The sequence below is a fragment of the Hyaena hyaena genome, unplaced genomic scaffold, assembly GCF_003009895.1.
Source record: "Hyaena hyaena isolate Hyena2069 unplaced genomic scaffold, ASM300989v1 scaffold_241, whole genome shotgun sequence".
Classification (NCBI taxonomy): Eukaryota; Metazoa; Chordata; class Mammalia; order Carnivora; family Hyaenidae; genus Hyaena; species Hyaena hyaena.
The window spans coordinates 1,223,767-1,240,209 of record NW_024080875.1 but is presented as its reverse complement, the minus strand read 5'-3'; the positions used below and the strand labels follow the sequence as shown (position 1 = coordinate 1,240,209).

At 41.5% G+C, this 16,443-nt stretch overlaps 1 protein-coding gene across 1 annotated transcript in view; it reads left to right on the top strand.

Moving 5' to 3' along the window:
* The window catches only part of IL31RA (interleukin 31 receptor A), a 59,001-nt gene extending 45,042 nt beyond the window's left edge, over window positions 1-13,959 (top strand). Inside the window, exons 9-15 of the mRNA XM_039244541.1 lie at window positions 4,281-4,463; window positions 5,263-5,364; window positions 6,431-6,577; window positions 8,811-8,951; window positions 11,014-11,107; window positions 12,189-12,270; window positions 13,469-13,959. Coding sequence (XP_039100472.1) covers window positions 4,281-4,463; window positions 5,263-5,364; window positions 6,431-6,577; window positions 8,811-8,951; window positions 11,014-11,107; window positions 12,189-12,270; window positions 13,469-13,915 — 1,196 coding nt within the window. The 3' untranslated portion in view covers window positions 13,916-13,959. The remainder of the gene's footprint in view (window positions 1-4,280; window positions 4,464-5,262; window positions 5,365-6,430; window positions 6,578-8,810; window positions 8,952-11,013; window positions 11,108-12,188; window positions 12,271-13,468) is intronic.
* Window positions 13,960-16,443: the final 2,484 nt, after the last annotated feature.

The window sequence follows — 16,443 nt, the reverse complement described above, 5'->3', positions numbered from 1 at the left end:
TTTTTTTTTTTTTTTTTTAATGTTTTATTTATTTCTGAGAGAGAGAGACAGCATGAGCGGGGGGGCAGGGGGGTCAGAGAGAGAGGGAGTCACAAACTCTGAAACAGCCTCCAGGCTTTGAGCTGGCAGTCAGCACAGAGCCCGACGCGGGGCTCAAACCCACGAATTGCGAGATTATGACCTAAGCAAAAGTCGGACGTTTAACCGACTAAACCACCCAGGCGCCCCTAAGTTCCTTCTATCCCGACTTTCTCTAGAGTCTTTGTTAAGAAGGGATGCTGTATTTTGTCAAATGCTTTTTCTGCATCTATTGACAGGATCATATGATTTTTATCTTTTATTGATGTGATGTGTCACATTGATTGATTTGCGAATGTTGAACCAGCCCTGTAACCCAGGAATGAATCCCACTTGATCTTGGTGGATGATTCTTTTTATGTGCTGCTGGATTCTATTTGCAGGGATCTTGTTGAGGATTTTTGCATCCATATTCATCAAGGGTATTGGCCTGTAGTTCTCTTTTTTTGCTGGATCTCTGTCTGGCTTGGAAATCAGAGTGATGCTGTCTTCATAAAATGAGTCCGGGTGTTTTCCTTCAATTTCTGTTTTCTGGAATAGCTTGAGAAGAATTGGGATTAATTCTGTATGAAATGTCTGGCAAAATTCCCCAGGGAAGCCATCAGGTCTAGAGCTCTTATTTGTTGGGAGATTTTTGATCACTGATTCGATTTCTTCACTCGTTATAGGTCTGTTCAGGTTTTCTATTTCTTCCCGTGTGAATTTTGGTAGTGAGTGTGTGTTTAGGAATTTGTCCATTTCTTGTAAGTTGTCCAATTTGTTGGTATATAATTTTTCATAGTATTCCCTGATAATTGCTTGTATTTCTGAGGGGTTGGTTGTAATAAGTCCATTTTCATTCATAATTTTGTCTATTTTGGTGCTCTCTCTTTTCTTTTTGAGAAGCCTGGCTAGAGGTTTGTCATTCTGTTTATCTTTTCTTCAAAAAACCAACTCTTGGTTTCATTGATCTGTTCCATTGTTTCTTTGGTCTCAGTGTTGCTTATTTTTTATCTAATTTTTACTATTTCTCTTCTTCTACTGGGTTTAGGGGGTTCTTGTTGCTCTGCCTCTAGTTCCTTTAGGTGAGCTGTTAGATTTTGGATTTGTGCTTTTTTAAATCTCTTGAAATAGGCCTGGAGAGCAATGTACTTTCCTCTTAGGACTGCCTTTGCCGTATCCCATAGGTTTTGGATTGTTGTGTTTTCATTTTCATTTGTTTCCATATATTTTTTAATTTCATCCCTATTTGCCTGATTGGCCCATTCATTCTTTTTTTTTTTTAATGTTTTATTTATTTCTAGGAGAGAGAGAGACAGTGTGAGCAGGGGAGGGTCAGAGAGAGACGGAGTCACAGACCGAAATAGGCTCCAGGCTCTGAGCCGGCAGTCAGCACAGAGCCTGATGCGGGGCTCGAACCCATGAACCGCGAGATCCTGACCTAAGCAAAAGTCGGACGCTTAACCGACTAAGCCACCCAGGCGCCGCCCCCATTCATTCTTTAGTAGGGTGTTCTTTAACCTCCATGTTTTTGGAGGTTTTCCAGACTTCTTCCTGTAATTGATTTCAAGTTTCATAGCATTATGATCTGACAGTGTGCATGTGCATAGTATGATCTCAATTCTTTATATTTATCAAGGGCTGCTTTATGTCCCAGTATGTTATCTATCTTGGAGAATGTGCCATACGCACTTGAGAAGAAAGTAAATTCCCTGGCCTCAGGATGTAAAGTTCTAAATATATCCGTCAGAGCCATCTGGTCCAATGTGTCTTTCAAGTCTATCATTTCTTTAGTGATTTTCTGTTTGGTTGACCTATCTATTGCTGTAAGTGGAGTATTAAAGTCCCCTGCTATTAGCACATTCTTATCTATAAGCTTGTTTCTGTTTGTGATTAATTGTTTTAGATATTTAGGTGCTCCCATATTCAGGGCATAGACATTTATGATAGTTAGTTCTTCCTGATGGATGGACCCTGTAATTATTATGTAGTGCCCTTCTTCATCTCTTGTTATTGTCTTTAATTTAAAATCCAGTTTGTCTGGATATATAGCTACTCCAGCTTTCTTTTGATTTCCCGTAGCATGATATATATTTCTCCATCCCCTTACTTTTAATCTGAAGGTACCTTCCAGTCTAAAATGAGTTTCTTGTAGACAGCATATAGATGGATTTTGTTTTTTAATCCATTCTGCTACCCTGTGTCTTTTGATTGGAGCATTCAGCCCATTTACATTCAGTGTTATTATTGAAATATGTGGGTTTAGAGTCTTTGTATCTTTTGTAGGGTTCATGTTTGTGGTGGTGTCTCTGGTATCTTTGTTCCTTGCAAGATTTCCCTCTGAGAGTCCCCCTCAGGATTTCTTGTAGGGCTGGCTTAGTGGTGACAAATTCTTTCAATTTCTGTTTATTTGGAAAGGTTTTTATCTCTCCTTCTATTTTGAACGACAGGCTTGCTGGATAGAGGATTCTTGGCTGCATATTTTTACTGTTCATCACATTGAAGATCTCCTGCCATTCCTTTCTGGCCTGCCAAGTTTCAGTAGATAGGTCTGTCACCACTCTGATAGGTTTCCCTTTGTATGTTAGGGCCCTTTTCTCCCTAGCTGCTTTCAGAATTCTCTCTTTGTCCTTATATTTTGCCATTTTTACTATGATATGCTGTGCAGAAGATCAATTCAAGTTATGTCTGAGGGGAGTCCTCTGAGCCTCTTGTATTTCCACATTTACTTCCTTCTCCAGGTTGGGGAAGTTCTCTGCTATAATTTGTTCCAGGACTCCTTCAGCACCTTTCCCTCTCTCTTCCTCTTCTGGGATTCCTATGATATGGATATTGTTGCATTTGACCCCATTGCTGAGCTCTCGAATTCTTCTTTCATGTTCCTGAGTCAGTTTGTCTCTTTTTTTGTCAGCTTCTTGTTTTTCTATCATGGTGTCTTCTAAATCACTTATTCTCCTTTCTGCCTCGTCAATCCGTGCATTGGAGGCCTCTAATTTATTATGTATCTCATTTATCGCATTTTTTAATTCTTCATGCCTATTTTTATTTCCATTTTGTCTGTAGCCATAGTTTCTTTGATGTCCCCTATGCTTTTTTCAAGCCCAGGTATTAATTTTATGATTATTATTCTAAAATCTTTTTCAGTTATGCTGCTGATATCTGTTTTGGGCAGTTCATTAGCTGTCATTTCTTCTTGGAGTTTCTTTGGAGGAGAGCTCTTTCGTTTCATCATTTTAGTTAGCTTTCTGACTCTTGTTAGATTTAAAGACTACACCTATGAGCGCTGCTGTATCCAAGAAAAGACTCTTTGTCCAGGGCCTATCCTTTCAGAGAGTGTTTTTTGAGTGGTATCTCTTGGTCTCTCTTGTTGGGACCTTGGTTATTTTATTTTCCTACTCATAATGATATTTGGGACCCTCCACCTTGTGTACTCTGGCTTGTTTCTTGAGGTAGCCATTAGAAGGCTTTCTGAGTGGATTCTGCGTCCTTTCTCTCCCAGTCTCTTGGGTTCTGTAAGGTTTCCTATGGCTTCAGATCTTTTCCGTGTGAGATATGGGGGCAAGTGCAATGCACAGAGCTCCCTTCTTCTCCGCCATCTTGTCCCCTTCCCGAGTACAGAGAATTTTCTGTATTTCTTTTCTTCCTTTTCCTTTTCCTCACACCCTTTCCTTCATCTGCAACACCTAGAACAGGGATAGAGTATTTTGCATAGAAAAGGTGCTCAGTAACTATTTGCTGAAACACATCATAGTCAGATAATGCACTTTTCTACTTGTCCACCTTTCTTTACTTAGACCTAGACTGACTCAGGCATTGCACTACCAGCTCTAGACTTGTTTGTCTATACTATAGAATTATTGGTACTGAAATTCTGTCTTTAGAGATTCATGCTTTGTCTCAGGCTTGCTTTCCTTTTATTTGCAAAGGCATTTGTGGAAGGTGAGTCTTTTGTGTAAGCAACTCTCTAGTGAGATCCTTTCTTGGAAACAGGTAAATGTTGGCAGAGATAAGGAAAAATTAGGAAGGTACTTACAGGAAAAGTCGATGGTAAGGAAAGGTGATACAATAAAAATGGTGGAAACAGCACCATACAAGGGAGGCTCCAGTGGAGATCCTGAACTTTGATCTCCTTTACAATTTGGGCAGTGAATGGATGTCAGTGTGGTTGGTGCATTTGGAGAATGAGTTGGGCAGCTTTCTCTCTTCTTTTTTTCCTTTCTTAGCATTTCACTGCATTGAGGCCATGCAGGCCTGCCTCACTCAGGACCACCTGGTGGTGGAGTGGCGAAGCTCTGCTCCAGCAGTAGACACGTGGATGGTTGAGTGGTTCCCAGATTTGGACGTAGAGCCCTCCACTATTTCCTGGGAATCTGTGTCTCAGGCCACAAACTGGACAATCCGGCAAGGTAGCCATTGTGGACCCTATAAGTTTCCTCTGTGTAGGATTCAGTTTCATTTCCATAGTTTTAAAATCTTTAACTTTGACTTGAAAGCTGTAGATGTGTTTAATAACATTTGACAAAAATAGTGCAAACTTAGTGAAGTGAGATTACTTGGCATTTCGCAGTGAGGCTGTGCTGGGAAATCATGGGTATCAGAGCAGGTATCTGTCCTGTTTCCAGGTGGAAAACACCATGTTAACACCACCATCAGAGAGCCTTTTCTGGGTGTCTTGATCATGTGGACAACGTTAGAGTTTATATCCCATTCCAACAAACACTGATCACAGATAAGTGAGGCTTTACCCTCCTAATCCTGTCAGTCCAGCCATTTCTTAATACTTAATAGCACCCATCTAAGGATTTATACTCCTGTAGGGATGCAGGAAGACAGAAGAGCTAGAATTCATGGTATCTGAGTTCTCTGAGTGATGTGTTGTTGACAGAAAGATTCCATTTTTTCTGCGGTATTTCCAAATCAGGTATCAAAGTCCATGATGGAGGAGGGACTGGATCTCTTTTCCTTTCCTGAATGACCCTGCCATTTTTGTCAAAGTGGTGTGGACTTTGTTCTAAGAGTTAATTTTAAAAGGTTACAACTAGAATAGACTTTAGACACCATCCAACCTAATCTTATTTTCCATATGTGGAAACTAGACAAATAAGAGTATTTTCAGTAAGTTGTGGCCATAAGTTGGTTTAGTGGTTCTTCTCCTTTGCCATGCCCTGAACTAAGGCTCGTTTTCTGTCTCTCTCTTGTTTACAGATGAATTAAAACCTTTATGGTGCTATAACATCTCTGTATATCCAGTGTTGGGAGATCGAGTGGGCAAACCATTTTCTATCCAGGCTTATGTCAGAGAAGGCAGTATGTATGAAAAGCCCCTGTGGGGCAAGGAAACACTGGGAGGGGGAGTGCTATCCAACATCCAGACAAGGCTGTGGATGTCTGCAGCTCATTCACTGTTGCCTTAGTGTTTAGCGTGTGCTGCACCTTCAGCTTGTGGTAAGCTACATATGCTTGACACAATTGTGGTCAAGTTGTAGATCGACTGAATTTCAAAGCTGCACTACAAGTTAGAGATCATCAAGTCCAGTCCCCTCATTTTATAACTAGAAAATCAAAGCCCAGAGAGGTGAAATAGTTTGTGCAAACTTACCAAGAAACTTTGTGCAAATAGCCCTGTAAGCAGAAATAACATTTAGTTAAGACCAAGTTAGGGACCTTACAGAGTTAATCATAAATTGAAGATGCTAATAAATTATTTTTAGTGGTGTAATTGTAATCAAGGGTTTTACTGGTAAACTGCTCAGACTTTATCTTTTGGATGTTAACCTCTGTCACATTAGAAAACACATCCCTGTCACTAAAAGATAGCCCATGGGGGCATATCCTTCACCTATATTTGATGATACCTATTAAAGATATGAGTAGAAGCTGAATGCAAAATGAGAGAAAGAGAGCCATAGAAGGTAGATTTTTTGTTTGTTTTTTAAATTTTTTAATGCTTTATTTATTTCTGAGAGAGAGAGAGGCAGCCTGATCAGGGAAGGGTCAGAGAAAGAAGGAGACACAGACTCTGAAACAGGCTCCAGGCTCTGAGTTAGCTGTCAGCACAGAGCCCGATGCGGGGCTCAAACCCACGAATTGTGGGATCATGACCTGAGCCGAAGTCGGAGGCCCAACCAACTGAGCCACCCAGGTGCCCCGAAGGTACTTTTTTTAGCAGGCCTTTGATCCTGCTTTTATTCTCTTCAAGATGGATAATTCCAGAAAACAGTATTCCCAAACAAGAGGATTCATCATTTACCTACTCAGCTCCTACCTCCCACCTTCAGCACTGATTTCACTTTCAGTACTAGCCAGAGCCTTTGTGGGGAAGGATCTCCTTAGCTGTGACTCAGTGTTTATTGTTTTTCTCCCTGTTGTAAAGTTCCATCAGAAGGCCCTGTGACCCAGGCAGACAACATTGGTGTGAGGACAGTCACAATCAAATGGAAAGAGATTCCCAAGAGTCAGAGAAATGGTTTCATCACCAACTACACCATATTTTATCAAGCTGAAGATGGAAAGGAATTCTGTAAGTGTGCTTATAGCCAAGTTGGAAACCCCCTAAAACCCAAACATGATATGGGTAGACCTGTCATAGGGATTGGCGCCCTGTAATCTTGCATGAGTCACTTAGCTTCTTTGAGCCTCTCTGATAGTGAGGCCAAGAGCACTTACCTCTTGCTTTTTTTGGAGTCAAATGTGAGTGAAGTGACAGTCGTGTAGGAACCATGGGAGTTGATACAATATGTCCTGGTCATGCTGTGAACAAGTTGGCCTCCTGGGAGATTCCCCATTAGTCTGGAGTAGGGTGTGTTTGGGTTAAACAGTAGAGTGGTGACACTTAGCTCATTGCAGGACTCTTTACCCTGACTCCTGCAGCCCATTGCAAAGTCGTACTTTTCTTGAATCCACACTATCTCCTGATATCCTACAGGTAGGCGTGGATTCTTAAATATAGACAGATGTTTTTACGGAAAAATACATATAACTTTAAATTCACCTCTTAAGACGTTTGAAAATGTACAATTTAGTGACATTAAGTGTACTGATGATGATGTGCAACAATTATCTCTACCTGTTTCCATCAGCAAAAGAAACCTGGTACCCATTAATCAGTGTCTTCTCATTGTCTTCTTCCTACAGTCTCTGGAAACCACAAAATTCTTTTCTGTCTTTTTGATTTACCTCTTCTGGGTATTTCATATAAATGGAGTCATACAATATGAGGCTATTTGTGCCTGGTTTCTTTTACTTAGCATAATGTTTTCAAAGTTTATCTATCTTGTAGCTTGTATTAGTATCTCATTCATTTTTTTTTTTTTTTTTTTTTTTAAATATTTTTATTTATTTCTAGGAAAGAGAGAGAGAGACAGCGTGAGCAGGGGAGGGTCAGAGAGAGAGTGTGATTCATATTCTGAAACAGGCTCCAGGCTCTGAGCTGGCAGTCAGCACAGAGCCCGACGCGGGGCTCGAACCCACGAACCGCGAGATCATGACCTAAGCGAAAGTCGGACGCTTAACCGACTAAGCCACCCAGGCGCCCCGTATCTCATTCATTTTTATAGCTAAAGAATATTCTTTTATATTGATATTCTGCATTTTTTTAAATCCATTCATCAGTTGATGAGCATTTGGTTGCTTTCACCTTTTGGCTACTGTAATTAATGCTGCTATGAATATTTGTGTGCAAATACTTGTTTGAGACTCTGCTTTTAATTCTTTGGGGCATATACCTAGGAGTAGAATTGCTGGGTCATATGGTAATTCTGGCTTAACGTTTTGAGAAACCACCTGTTTTCCATAGCAGCTGCCTCATTTTACGTGCCCACCAACAATGTCTGATCGTTCGAATTTCTCCACATTCTTACCAACACTTATTTTATGTTAAAAAAAAATTATTATGGCTATACTCATGGGCATGAAATGGCTTCTCAATGTGATTTTTGATTTGTATTTCCTTAATACCTAATGATGTTGAGCATCTTTGCACATGCTTATTGGCCATTTGTAGATCCTTTTTTAATGTTTTTTTAATTAAAATATTTTTTTTATTATTGAGACAGAAACAGGGCATGAGTGGGGGAGGGGCAGAGAGAGAGGGAGACACAGAATCGGAGGCAGGCTCCAGGCTCTGAGCTGTCAGCACAGAGCCTGTCGCGGGGCTCAAACCCATGAACCGTGAGTTGATGACCTGAGCTGAAGTCTGACACTTAACCGATTGAGCCACCAGGTGCCCCGGCCATTTGTATATCTTTGAGAAAGTCTTTTCAATTTCTTTGCCCATTCTTAAATTGGGTTGTCTTTCAGTTGTTGACTCCTAAGAGTTTAAATTTATATTCTCAATAGAAGTTCCTTATCACATATGTGATTTGCATATATTCCCACTTTGTGGATTGTCTTTACTTTTTTGATAATGTCTTTTGATGCACAGAAGCTTTAATTTTCGTGAAATCCAGATTAATCTATTTTCTTTTGTTGTTTGTGTGTTTGGTATTATATCTAAGAAACCACTGGCAAATTCAAGGGTACCATTTACCCTGTGTTTGTCTTCTAAAAGTTTTATAGTATTAACTCTTAGGTTTAGGTCTTTGATCCATCTTTACAGGATAATTTTAAGCAGAACATGGATAGGTGGGTTGAGGTATGAGATGGGCTGGCTTGGAGGTAGGTGCAGTTTCCAGTGCTCTTATTTCATTCCTCCTAAAGAACACTTTTTTATTTGGCCTTGGCTCTGGTGTTTGAGTTGTATATTTTTCCTTTAGCCAAGACAGTCAACTCCAACATCCTCCAGTATGACCTGGAGTCCCTGACTCGAAAGACTTCTTACAGTCTTCAAGTCATGGCCAGTACGAGTGCTGGGGGAACCAACAGCAGCAAGATAAACTTCAAGACATTGTCAATCAGTGAGTATTTTCTTCAAGCCTTGGATAAGTCCCTTTGGCATTTTCCTTAGGCCAGTTAGAGATGATGTTTGCCAAAGGAGGAAGCCAAACAAGAGGGTGGTACGGAGTGAGAAGCACCATTTGCCTTGTGGCTCATTGACCTTCTTGGAAGGTGTATGGGTGAGGAGAGAACAAGAGTAGACACATTGAGAGCTGGATTGGGAACAACAGGTCATTTTTCTCCTTACTCATGGATAGCCCCCTGTTATCTTGAAGTGAAGGGATCAAGTTAATGACAGCTTTTCTCTCAGTTCAAAACAGCTCCTGCTTCGAGATATAGTGACTAGTTTCTGTGTGTCACAGGTTACTGCACAGTGGGACCTTGTAGGCAAAACCTTGGTTGAACAAGCACCACTGACCCACAGTGGTGGGGGTCACTGATCGATCATTTGTGCAGATTTTGGAGCAAAAACATACATGATATGTTCTGCTTATTAACTTTTACATTAAAAAAGTAGAGAGAAAAATGTAATAAATATCAAAATATAAAATGTAATATAATGTATGATGGTTATGGGAAATATTCAAGAGGAAAAGAGGATGGAATGAGAAGAGAAATCAAGAAGAAAGAAAGAAGGGAATGGGAGAAACAGAAATATGTTTTTTCTCAAGTCCTTGGGGGGGCAGAGATTTGATATGATATATTACAATTGTTTTAAGAATTATTTATCTTAAAAGTGAAGGTACATTGCCAGTTTTTACATTGAAAGCAGAAAATACTGGTTTAAGGACTGGTTTAAGTACTCTTAAAAACCTCTTGCTCATTACATTGTTAAAAGAATAAAAGTATCTTTATGGTTCTGGAAAAGATGACTATAGCATGTGTTTTTTACATAGAAAACATGTTCTATTTTTATGGGCTAACTGCCTTTTTGGTTTTTTTTTTTTATATTATTCTTTAGAGTCTTTTAAAATCATGCTGTATTTTCACAACACTGGGCACACATTGCATTATCTTCTAGAATTTTCTCCGTGGTCAAAGTTAAGGCAAGAGCCTTCCTTGAAGCCTCGATGTTTCTTACACTTGTCTACACATTACACATCTCCCTCCTCCTGTCTCTGTTCCCTCTATAGTCTGTTCTCCACACAGCAGCCAGAGCTTAAAACCCTAAACTGCTGCTTGAAATCCACCAGTGGCTTCTGTTGTATTTTAAGTAAAATTCAAACTCCTACCCATAGCTTTCAGGATCCTTTATGATCTGTTGGTTGCTAACCTCATCTCCTACAATTTTCTGCTTGTATCTATGTTCTTTAACTTCTTACTGCTTTGAAGCCTTTGCATCTACTGTTGCTTCTGCCAGAAATGCTTTCATATTTTTGAATAGCCAGTTTTCCAGCCTATCTAAAGTTACTAAATTTTCTTCCACCTTACCTCAGATATATACCTGTTATATCTTAAATAATCTTTTTTTATTGTCTGAATTCTCTTACCAGAATGTAGGCTTCATGAGAGTAGGGATCTTATATTTCTTTTTTTTTTTTTTAATTTTTAATGTTTATTTTTTGAGAGAGAGACAGAGTGCAAGCAGGAGAGGGGCAGAGAGAGAGGGAAACACAGAATCCAAAACAGGCTCTAGGCTCTGAGCTGCCAGCACAGAACCTGACCATGGGGCTTGACCCACAGACCATGAGGTCATGACCTGAGTCGAAGTTAGACACTTCACTGAGCCACCCAGGTTTCCCTGGGATCTTGTACTTCTTACTTGTTGCTGTTTATTACCCAGCACGGTGTTTGGCAAATGGTAAGTGCTCAGTAAATATGTACTGAATGAATGAAGTTAGAGAATGAACCTGGTGAACATAGTATCTGTCACTGTTATTCAAGGGGAAGAGAACTGGATGAAGAGCCATAAGTACTAGGTGGTTTTTTTTAATGAATAAATTTGAATTCAGTTGAATTGAAAGAAAACTCATAAGGAATGTGTTACTAAAGCTACTGGAAGAAAAAGTTAATATTTGGTATATTTGTTAAGAAAGTGAGGAGCTCATCCTTCTACTGACTTTTGTTCTCCTGTTCCCAAAGGTGTCCTTGAGATTTTCTTTATAACTTCTTTGGTTGGAGGTGGCCTTCTTATTCTCATCATCATGACAGTGGCATATGGTCTCAAAAGACCCAAGTGAGTTTATAGGCAACAGAAAGGGGTGGAAGGCATCATGGGTGGAAGAGGGCACTCTCTCATTAAGGGGGTGTTGACTCATTTATTAATTTGATATGTATTTATTGAGTTTATTATATGCCACACCTTACCAGAAATCTGACGAAACGAGTACTTTCACCCTCACAGTCCCATGCACCAGGCTTAGGTCAGGGTTTTGCCAGCTGCCCCACAGGCTTTATCTTTTCTGTTCTTCATCTGAGATTAAAATTAGAGAGAAGGTCCTTTTTCTCAGTATCTGGCAGCAGCAAGAGGCCTCAAGGCCACTAGCTTCTCTCCCAGGCAGAGCAGGGAGTATACTCATAGAATTAGAGCATTGGCCAGTAGTGTGTCCAGAACAGACTTGTTCCTTGCTCGTGGTACAGTCCTGGAGGGCTGACTACATGGGCATTTGTCCTACCTGCCCTGGCCACTATGGGAAAGGAAGTTCATCCTCAGGGTCAGAGGCTTTCTCTCCGTAGACAGCCTCATGCTACCCTGCTGGTCAAGAGTTCCTTCCCTGAGGGATCTCTCTCTCTACAGCTGTACAGCTGTGGGCCTTCTCTGCCAAGTAGCCATGCTTAGTTATGGTTAAGTGAATGTCAGCCTCATTTCCAACTAAAGGTAGAAACCAAATCACCAGCCAAACTCTTGTATATTTTGCATGTGTAACAAGATCCCAGGTGATGGTGCTGCTGGATGGGAGCACACTTTAAGAATCACTGCTATGAAGTATGGGTATCTTATCAAACTTTGAATATTTCCTTCCTGGAGAGTAATTCTCAAAGACATGGTTCTGTGATGGTGTGATTTCTAGCATCAGGACCTTGGGTGGAGATGGAGGGGCAGGGGAGGGTAAGAAACATTATCTTTCCATTACATCCTATTGATGACTTGCAGTTTCACTCCCCAGAGTACTTTGTTTTCTCAGTTTCTGTCAGGAGGTCAGAAGCCTACCTTTATATATTAGGGAGCCATACAACTCCCTATAGCAAAGCTCCAGTCTTTTGACATAGCCATACTTCTTGAACTTACTTTGTTTTAAAATATTATCTCTTATTAGCAAATTGAAGCACCTGTGTTGGCCCCATGTCCCCAACCCTGCTGAAAGCAGTATAGCCAAATGGCGTGGAGATGATTTCAAGGTAAATAGTCCTGTTTTTGTTAAGGAATCATTGAGCAGGCTGGTTGTAGGAAGCAAAGAAGAGCTGTGGAGGTGAGGAGGAGTCCTAGACTGAGATTTTAGAGGGTTTACAGGAACCATGAGATCGTGACCTGAGCTGCAGTCAGATACTTAAATCTGAGCCACGCAGGTGCCCTTAGTTTCATAAATTTTTAAATCAAAATCTGTTTTGAAATTTTTAAGGTGTAATTTCTTAATTAAGTAAAAAAAAAGCTCTATCAAATATCACCTTTAAAGTTTTATTATTCAAAGACAGTTTCCATTATTTCTTGATGTTGGAATTTTTAGTATTAGCCCTTATTTCAACTCAGAAGCCTTTTTCAAATGTGAACATTTTTATTTATTTACTTAAATTTTTGTTATTTGTGTTATTTCTGTTTTCTTCTTTATCAGCTGTGTATTACCCTGTTTACTCTGCTACTTATTAGAAGTTACTAAGAGAGTAAATGAATTTATAGGCAGTATTGTCAGATGTCTAAAATACTTATTTTAAAAAGTTCATTTGTTTGTTTGTTTAGAGATAGAGGAGGGGGCAGAGGGAGGGAGAGGAAGAATCCCAAGCAGACTCCAGTGCGGGGCTCAATCGCACAAGGCTGGGATCATTGCATGAGCCAAGATAAAGAGTTGGATGCTTAACCAACTGAGCTATCCAGGTGCCTGTAAAATGCTTTCTGAGTAATGTAGGGCACACTTCCCTGGAAGGCACATATTACTGATTGCCAGGCACTGAGGTAGAGTCTTAGTACATAAAGATGACTAAGACACTGCCTCTGCCTCGGAGACCACCTTTGATTTTCTGGTGATGTTGGACAAGTCATTTGTCTTCATGATAGTGGTTTTTCCATCTGTAAGAGTTCTAGTTTTGATGTTCCCATCTGAACTGTGGTTTTGTGAACTTAAGATTCTGTGGCAAATAGCCTCGAGCTCTCTACAAGAAAAAAATTGAATACCTTGTGCTTTTCTCAGGAAATGGGCCAATGTTGTCATGCTCCTATGGAGGGATATATGGAAGTGATTGGCCATCACTTCTGGTCTTTGGAAAGAATGTGGGGGGCTGGTTGAGATATGAAGACATTGGTTGTCCCAAGCCTATTGAGGTTTTGACTACCTCATGTGTAGTTTCAAAATGATCATTGTATGTATCCCTTTCTCTTTTTCAGGATAAGATAAATTTGAAGGGATCCAAGGACCTTGTGAACATGGAAGAAGACAGAGTTCTAAAACCATGTTTTGCCCCTAGTGACCTTATTGACAAGTTGGTGGTGAACTTTGAGAATTTTCTGGAAGAAGTTTCCACAGAGGAACTTGGAAAGGGTCAGGAAAACATTTTGAGAGAGGAGAAGAATGAGTATGTGACTTCTCCATATCGACTTTATTGTCCTCCCATTTCAACTGAGATTCCACAGAGAAAATCCCGACAGTTGTGTTCTAGAATACCAGAGGGGATTGGCTTAGAAAGCAAAGAACAGCTTTTTTCTTCTGTTCAGAGTTTAGGGCTGGACCATCTCTGTGAAGGGGAACCTAATCCATACTTGAAAAATTCAGTGACAACCAGAGAATTTCTCACGTCTGAAAAACGTCCAGAGCAAATCAAAAGGGAAGTCTAATTGTTGCTGTGGCTTGAATCCCCCTTGGTCTCAGTGTGGGTCACTCTTGCAGAGAAAATGTATCATAACTTAGCCAGAAGAGCTTCCTTGGTTGTCTCCCCACCCTTGCTTTGTGTTAGAGAAACTGTCACACAACCTGAGTGGCCTGTTGAACTTGTTACAGATGTGTAACTTGTCTGAAAGAGGGATGGTGACATGTCTGAGCACTTTGCAGAAGAAGAGTGTTTATTTTCTTTTGTTCAGGTAACAAGCTCTCACTGAGGTCTCTGACATAATTATTTTAAGGGACAGTGGGGGATCTAAGGCAGATATATCTTGCCTTCCCTAGGAATTAGGTCATTGCCACAGCTTTTGCTCAAACTACTCCTCAGAGATCCAGCAGACGTTCCCATTGCCAGAGGACAGTGGTCTGGTAGGAGGTGGGAATCTCTCCCTTTACCTTGATCTCACTTCAGTTCTGTGTTCCAACTTCAAGGTAGCCCTGAGATCTCACTTTTGAGATTTTGTTTCTCCCTCAATACAGGGGCAGGGGAAGCAAAGTGGCCTTGCTGATGGTGTTCCTGCCTGAGGCTTCTCATTACCCTTGTAAAATCTCAAGTGTCTGCAGCAACACCTCCACCCCGGACTGTTGCCTCTAGTTCACAGCACATTGGCCTCTGGCAAATTGAGGAATGTGGGGATCTCAGCACGGCACTAGGGAGTGGACTCTAGGCTGGGCCAGCAGATCTGCTCAATCTTCAGGTAATTTCCCAGGTCTGGAAAGTTCCCAAAGGCCTTTGCTGGCTCTTTATCTTGCACCCAAACCTGGGAGTAGAAAGGCACCAAATACTGCATGACTTTTGTGCAGGGACTCAGGCCCTAGAGCTGGCTCAGAGCCTAGGAATACATCCTAAGCATCCTTCAAAGGCCTCTTTCCTGAAGGACCTGAGCAGGGCATGGAAACATGCTACTGTAACTTTGCTGCTCTGACTCATGACTCCTCTTCCTTCCCCTTGGCCATGCACAGAGCTTATGACAGTCAGGAGAGCCTTTAGTCCAAGTGCTAATGGCAGGATTCAGTTGCTGAGAATTGGGAACTGAGGGCTGGCACCAGGCTAGCATCTTTACCACAGTGATGCCCGATGACTTCCCAGTATGCGGCTTTGGCTCATCTGGCTTTTGGGGGAGCTTGCTGAGAACCTGATGAGATCTGGGGAGGCCAGGCAATGAGTGAGCAGCTGAGGTGCTTTGAACCTGGCATTTACCAGCCAGAAAGGCTGATGTTAATTTTTATAGGAAAATTCGAGAAGTCAGTCCTTGAGTAGCAGGCATGAACTTCACAAGCCAACAATTCAGATGTGCAAAAAATGTCACTTTACTTTTCTATAACTGAAATTAATTTCTGACTCAAGCCTGTGACATTTTGAAGTAACCACAGACCGATTAGATGGCTTCTGAGTAGCTTTGGGTTTGTAGCTCAGTTGTGTCAGGATTTTGACCTGCCCTGGGACTGATTCTGAGTGCCACGGGATATTCAGTGGAGCAGCAGAGTTCTGTCTCCCGTTTGTTGTCTTCCTAATGCTGGTTCAGGGATGTGCCTATGGCCCCACCTGTTGGGTCACCTGCCACTTTTCTCAGCCAATTGCTGTGTCCTTATCCTGGGTACAAGCATGTGGTGCACCTCTCCCAGAACTTTCTCCTCATTGAATCTCCAGTGTCTGCAGCACCTTTTTGCCCCCAAAATTCTTCATGCCTACTTGTACAGAATAGTATCTGCTGACAAGGCATGGAATGCTGGAGGCCTGGGGCAGGGGCTGGGGCAGCTGCCCCTTTGTATTGGGAGTAGACAGGGACCAAATGCAAGGGATACCTTGGATCCATCTGTAGTAGGCTCTCTCTGCCCTTTCTCCCCCACCCCAATGGTTGTGACCCAGGCATTTCTATGAGTTCCTTGTCCCCCAGGGTTCCAGATGGGGTCCTTTCTACCTGTTTCTTTGAATTTGTGATCCTTAGGGATGTGCTAGCCTCATAGTCCACAACTGTTGTCTTTTCTGTGGCCATCTGCTCACCTCCCACTGAGGGCTCTTCTCAAATTCCATATGAGGGGAAGGGAGAAGGAAGTGATTCCCCCTACCCCCATCTTGTTTGTTTCCCACCTGGTTGAAGCTTTTGAACCTAAAACCCAAGAATTCTGTGTCTGGGGAGAGAGGAGGGGTCCCAGCTGGCTCCTGTGAGTGGGTTTCAGAGATGAAGACATTCCCCTCTGCTTCTCCCTCAATCATCCATTAAAGCCTGAAGTGTCTTCAGGTGGACAGTTGGTAAATGCCATACACGTGGCCCCTCTGCTTCATCCCTTCCTCCTGCCCATCTTCTGCTTTCCCACGTTTCCCAAAGACTTCTCTTCTTTTTAACACTTCCTTTTTCTTCTTTCTTTTCTTTTCTTCTTCTTTTCCCGCTAGCCTCCTTTTATCATTTTCCACACTTACTTTTGTTGCCTTGAGGGAACAAGGGACTTTCCCTGTTGCCTAGGGAAGTAGGGACTCTGTGTT